We start from the raw sequence: 6852 nt of genomic DNA, 5'->3' as shown, positions 1-6852 counted from the left end.
CTGCAGCCAGGCCTCCCTCTGCCAGCTGAGGGCTCCACCTCCGAGCTATAAAACCCAGGCCAGGCAGGCTGATGCTGAGCCCCAGCGTCCCCCTACAGCGACTTCCAAGGGCGGGCAGCCCTAGCGCGGAGCGGGGCGGGTGTATGGAGCTGGAGACCCAGCTCTTCCTGGCAGGGCCCCGCGGTAGGGGTGGACCGAGGTCTCTGCTGGCCCCAGAGAGGGCTGATGGTGCTGCGGCCCCCACAGCCGGGATGCACCCCTGGCTCTAAGCTTCCCAAATGAGAGCCGCGGCTCTGGGCCCGTCCCTTCAGTGGCGGCTGGGGAGCGGGCCTCGCTCCAAGATGGCGGCATCGCAGGCTGCTCCCCGCCCTCTTCCCGCCTGCGGGCCCGAGCGCCCCGGAAGCGGAAGTGGCGCGCGGCGGCGGGAGGTGGGGGTGTCGGGTCCGATTCCCAAGATGGCGGCCCCCGGCTTGCTGCGCGGTGTCTGGAGCCGGCTGGTCTCCGGTCTCCTGGGGCGGGGGGGCGGCTGGGCCCGGCCTCCGGCCCGCGCGCTCCGGCAGGGTGAGTCCGGGGGGCGGCTGGGGGCGCCGCGCCGCTACTGTTGCCGCCGGGAGACGCGAGCCGGGGGGAACCAGCGCTCCGTTGCCGGCCCTGGTCGGAGCGAGGGGTGCGGGTCTCGCCCGGGGGGGCAACGGGCGGGGAAGGGCTGCAGGCTCCTGGCTGACAGGGTGAAATCTACCGCTGCTGCTGGCAGCGCGTCTGGGCCCAGACCGGGAGGCGCCCATCGGCCACGCCGGCTAGCCCGATTTGGCACCTGTAGGGGGCTGTTCCCCTCCGAGTTGCTTGGCAAAGGTCGGCTTGGGAGGGAGCGAGCGAGTGAGCCGCGAGGGGTGGGGCTAGCGATAGGGATTCTAGAGACCCGAGCTAGGTGCTTGCTTAGACATAGGCTTTCTGCGTGGCTTTGGAGAAGTCACATTGTCTGCCTTGGTTCCCCAGATGTGTGATGGGGATAGTGCTTCCCTTCTTCAAAAGGGTGGGGTGCAGATACGCTCCACTGATCATTGTCCACCACTGAGTTACTGCAATGAGATGCGACATCTAAAACAGAAATAATTGTGTTGTCATTAAAGTTGCAGTAATTAGGGTTCAGGTTTAATTTCCTATCGCTATGAATGGGAGACCTTCCAAAATCCCAGTTCTGCACTTTTAGTTTCACAGATTCAAAGCAAGGTATTTGTTCTCTGTCTGAAGATTGTCACAGCCAGAAGGGCAAGGAAGTTTCTTTCCTCTCTACACAGACTTTAACCATGGAGGAACTCAAAACTCTGGAGGCAGCCTAAATGCTTGACATTTTCAGATTGCTTTTACTTAAAAGGGTCTCTTGACTTCCTTGATCAGAATTAGCCACAGATGATAGGGAAATATACTCAAAACAGTAAAAATTAAGCAATGAGAGGTCCCCAGTTTGAAAGGCCTGCCCTCTGCTCTGCCTCCAACTGCCCACCAGTAAAGCATTACTTTTGACAGTCTTCGTACCTCGGGTTTGCTTTGTTGGGGAATCACACTCTTCTCTTGCATCGCAGACTTCTGTCCACCACATGTTTTGTTTGTACATAATTTCAGTTTATTGATTAAAAGAAAGTCACTAGTTCCAGCTTGAACATGTCTGACCTGGTTTTCCATCTTTTATTTCTACAGTTGTGGAAGTTACGGAAGGAAGTACAACCATTGTAAGTTATTACTTTTTTCCAAGTCACAATACACACTACTTCTAAAGCCACATAGTTTGGGTTTGTTTGTTTTTCTTGCATGGAGAGAAATACATTTTCTTTAGAAACTTCAGGGATGAAGTTGTTGGGAGGTTTTTTGGTCACATTGGCTTATTTTGTCTGGAGGTGGGACATACAGTACATGATTTTTTTTCTGCTTAATGCAGTTCACTCTTAGTAAATGTTCTGTGGCTCGAATGCAATGCAAATGTAACCGTGTATTATGAATTCAGGCAACACAGGTGAGTAGTTGGGTTGTTAAAGTTCTGGGTCTTCCTCTCTCGCATGGATGAAAGCAGCATGAGATCCTAAGCTCTGATGGTCAGAATCACATGTAGCTGTAAATGCTCCCATATTATGGTCCAGCAATGCGACTGATAATATTGGAAGTCCTGGCTGGGGGGGACTTCCAATGTTATCGCAACTCAGCACATGTAGCACTCTTGGCTTCGGGTTCCCCAGCCTCGTCTTTTCAGTGGAGGCATTCATCTCTCTCCCTTCTGACTGGGGTATTTCCAGGCTGAACAGTTTAAACTCTGATATCCCCAACAGAAGACAGGCTTTTTTTGCATTCTCTTCAGAGGTGGTTAACAGTGTAATTACCACAGTTAATATACTACACAGCTCTTTCTAAGCAAGCACATTTTATTCTTAAGGTAAAAGCAATACAGCAAAAACATTAAAAACCATAGAAGAACCTACATGCATACTAATAAGCTTACCAGAAATCATTCTAACTCCAAAATGGACTCTGGCAGGTGAGCAGTCCTTTGAACCCCAGACAGGGGTTTTCCTTTGGTTTCAAGTTCATTACACTCTTTTCTTAGAACAAGAACACAGGCTTATGCGGTCTTAGCAAGCCAAAATCCTTCCAGCTCATCCCTAAGCATTGGGGCCCTCAGTGGACTTGAGATCATGTCCGTTTTCTAGATCAGGAGGAAGGCAAACACCAAAAAGGAGAGCAATTTGTTATATTACCAGCAGGTATAGGTAGGAGTGACTGGATGAAATCAAAGGTGGCCTACAACTGTCCTTTCTTTGCTTGCTATTGATTTATAGACAAGTTTGGCAAGACAGCACTTACCAAAAAGTGTGTTCCCTAAAAAGTTTGGGGTTTTTTCTGGTCATTTCTACATTAGATATCATGTATTGACTGAAATCTGAGCACCTTACTGGGTCAGAGTTTTTAGATTTGTTTCATTATATAACATAAACAGTCTATCCAGGTCTCTGTGTCCTTGATATGAAATTGATTGTATTTTTAACATATTTGTACCAACAAGAGTAAAACCGATCAGCAGCCATGGAATCGGGGGATGGATGACAGTCTCTGTCTTTCTTACCCTCAAATCCATATGCACCAGCACTCAGCATGCCTTTCTGCAAAAATCTGGAGAAAAAGATGAACTAGCACCATGCCCAGAAGGTCAAAAGATTGATGCTATTTCAGCCCAAATGGAGAAACTAATTCCAACGTTGGAAGCCCCTCAGGGAGAACCCCCTACTAATAGTATCTCCATTCAAAAACAAGGGACTTTCATGTAAGTGGATTACTGAAATCTGCAAGCTCCATCCAGAGCACTTCTCAATAAACTAGACTTGAGGTGGTAATAGCGTAGATCATAGTAGCAAGATCCTTATTTGAAAGAAATGGTCACAAACTCCTGGCGAGAGGTAGATGGTGCGGGGGAAAGAGAGAATTTCTGCTACATAATTTCTTAACAGCAACTGGAGATCATCAATATCCACAGAATGGAAACTCTCAACAAATGGTGGGCACACAGCATCAATTAAGGGGCAGACATAGTCCTCCTCATATCTTCTGATTGCGCCACCCATCCTACCAACATCACTTCAGTCTCTTCTGGATTCCGCCTCAGACAGCTAGCCCTTATCTGTATTCCAATCTTTATCAAACATTGAGAAAGGTATTTACCATGTATGGATGAGAATGTGCTGGGTCTCATGAGCCCGTGAAAACATAAACTCATATGCCTCCTTATTAGCCCTTCTGCAGGCCCAGTACACACAATGAACACATGGTGTGACCACATAGAAACCCACATAAGAGTAATCAGGTGTAGAGGAGCCAAAAAATACATTCTGAAATTTTTCCAAGAGATGAGACTGAAGCTACTGAAGGGCATGTGGCTCTTTTTCTAGGGTTCACAGACAAGTCAACAACACCTTGTGGTCAGCAATATCAAAAGCAGCTGATAGATATAATAATATCAACATGGATGATGCATCTTTATCTATTACCAGGATGGAATCATTTATCAAAGCAGCCAGTGCAGTGTTTAATGTCACCAGGTCTACACCCAGACTGACAAAGAACAGAATACTAGATGCTGGCCTATGTTTGGCTAGATTGTTAATATCAAGCAATGATTTTTGAGAGACAGCCATCTGTACAACAGCTTCCTTAATAAAAGTTGGGTGTACTGAGAGATTCTCCCCACAGTGGTTTAACTGTACTTCACCGGGCAAGAAGGGCATGGGTCCAAAACACAGGCTGTGGCATGAAATATTCCCAACAGCTAGTACCTCACTGTGTGACACCAGACCAAACTCCAACAGAGAACTCTAAGTATTTGTCCCCATCACACACTACCTTGCACTCGCAGAAGCAGAGAGCTCAGTCTGAATTCTCTAGATTTTTACCTACAAAGTAATATGAAACATCTGCAAAATAGGAGGGATTCAAATTAATCGAGCTCTCCACTACTCAACACAAATCCACTGATCAAGACTTACCAGGCCCTAATGACTCTTTGGACTTGTGCCAGCTCCTATGTACATCTGAAATGCTTGTTCTGTATGTACCTGACTATAAACAGCTTTAGTACAGGGACTCTCTTATGTTTATACAGGGCTGAGTAAGCTGTTGGAACTTGAGCGATAAGTCTACATAGGCATGAACTCTGGGCTCTTCATCTGATCAGTGTATCCTCTGACTTGTTTCCCAGATTGAGGGCAAAATTATAGAAGATGTCAAAACCCCAACTCCTCCGAACCCTTCTGGTCAGTGTCCCATTTGTCGCTGGAACCTGAAGCACAAATACAATTATGAGGTAAGTGTGGTGACACTTAGCTAGTTGAATGTTATCCTCAAAGCTGTACTCATTATGCTGCTACTAAACTGCACAGCCTGACATTCTTTTAGCTTCCTGAGCAGAATAAAGATTCACAGCTCTATCTCCTCCTCCTTAAGGTTTAGTGAAAACCCCCTTGTGCGAGAGCAGTTCCTACAAAGCCACAACTAGCCTAGATGAACAGCATCTAAGCACAGCTGGCTAGTCCTGTGCTAACTACTGTCCTATTACCAATGTGTCCTCTAAATTTTCGTTGTACTGAGCGGTTTACAAACTCCACAGAGCCTCATGTGATGGAGCCTGCATCCATGGGGGAACAGAGAGGAGGCAGAGACTGGGAACAGCTGGAACCTGTGCAGCGGGTCGCAACGCCATTCGAATTTGGCAGGCTGCTCCTCCATCATGCCAGCAGGGAAGGGACTCAACCATTACACCACCCAGCTCTGGTAACTGCTTCCCCATTGGTAGAGGTGTGACCTGACCTGTGGGCCGGCGGGGGGAGGGGGGCGCAAGGCTGGCCACAGTCAGATAAGCTCCAAGTTCCCACAGCCAATGGGAAGGCAGTAACCAGAGCCAGGTGGCATGGGGCATTGCCCTGCATGAGTGACAGAGTGGTGTTGTGCCCCGTCGCATGGGCTCCAGAGCCAGACACAGGCTTGGGCTCCGTGGCACACCACTCAGCTTTGGTTACTTCTTCCCCATTGGTGGAGGTGTGCCCTGCCTGCTGCTGGGAGCCTTGGCCAGAACCTTATTGGCTCTCAGCTCTCAAACAATCAGCCAATGGGAGGCAGTAACTGGAGCTGGTTCGGGGGGGGGCAGAGTCAAAGGTCTGAGTAGCATGGTTTGTGATGTGTGGTACATGGAAGATTGCTGTGTGATGCGCATATGCACAGGTTAGGGAACATTGCCTACCACACAGCCCTTCTTTGGATTGTTCATATCTGGTCTGGAGTAGTTTGTGTGCAGTGGGAAGGAAGGGATAGGACATGTCAGAACTTTGGAAACATGCATCTCTCGCCATCCAGTATATTATCTGGAATAGATTTATCTTTTTAATGAGCCCCAGTATCCAACATTGAATCAGTCTTCCAACTGGACTCTAGGTAGTAAACCCGCGCTAGTCAACTTGTTCAAGCCTATTCCTGATTCCTGGTAGCTCAGAAAGCTTGAGTTGTTGTTCCCAAAGAGGAATTAGATGTAATGTCTCCAAACACTGCAGGCTTCTCATTGTCATCAGTTATCTTTATAACTGGATGGTGGAGAATGGGAAGTGGGCAGGGGAAGGTGTTTAGAAACATGACAAATGACCAATAATTGTTTTACACAAAGTTGTGCCTGGATATGGAAGCGTCCGCAAAAAGAGCCTTTCTGTCTGGGCAAAAATTACATTGGGGAAGAAAACTATTAGAGCCTCCCCTGGGATAGTGCTTGGGGTGTGCTATAGACCGCCGGGATCTAATTTGGATAGAGCCCTTTTTAATGTTTTTAATAAAGTAAATACTAATGGAAACTGTGATCATGGGAGACTTTAACTTCCCAGATATAGACTGGAGGACGAGTGCTAGTAATAATAATAGGGCTCAGATTTTCCTAGGTGTGGTAGCTGATGGATTCCTTCATCAAGTAGTTGCTGAACCGACAAGAGGGGATGCCATTTTAGCTTTGGTTTTGGTGAGTAGTGAGGACCTCATGGAAGAAATGGTTGTAGGGGATAATCTTGGCTCAAGTGATCATGAGCTAATTCAGTTCAAACTGAACGGAAGGATTAACAAAAATAAATCTGCAACTAAGGTTTTTGATTTCAAAAGGGCTGACTTTCAAAAATTAAGGAAATTAGTTAGGGAAGTGGCTTGGACTGAAGAATTTATGGATCTAAAGGTAGAGGAGGCCTGGGATTATTTTAAATCAAAGCTGCAGAAGCTATCGGAAGCCTGCATCCCAAGAAAGGGGAAAAATTCATAGGCAGGAGGTGTAGACCAAGCTGGAAG

The 6852-nt window shown here is 47.5% G+C and overlaps 1 protein-coding gene across 1 annotated transcript in view; it reads left to right on the top strand.

Annotated features, from left to right (window-relative positions):
• The first annotated feature begins 405 nt into the window (after positions 1-405).
• The window catches only part of MRPS18A (mitochondrial ribosomal protein S18A), a 30488-nt gene continuing 24041 nt past the window's right edge, over positions 406-6852 (top strand). The window contains exons 1-3 of the mRNA XM_084623756.1: positions 406-561; positions 1699-1730; positions 4739-4843. Coding sequence (XP_084479882.1) covers positions 456-561; positions 1699-1730; positions 4739-4843 — 243 coding nt within the window. The 5' untranslated portion in view covers positions 406-455. The remainder of the gene's footprint in view (positions 562-1698; positions 1731-4738; positions 4844-6852) is intronic.

The sequence above is a fragment of the Lepidochelys olivacea genome, assembly GCF_965140295.1.
Source record: "Lepidochelys olivacea isolate rLepOli2 genome assembly, chromosome: 3".
Lineage (NCBI taxonomy): Eukaryota > Metazoa > Chordata > Testudines > Cheloniidae > Lepidochelys > Lepidochelys olivacea.
The sequence above is the reverse complement of the archived record's forward strand: the minus strand, read 5'-3'. Positions and strand labels throughout refer to the sequence as shown.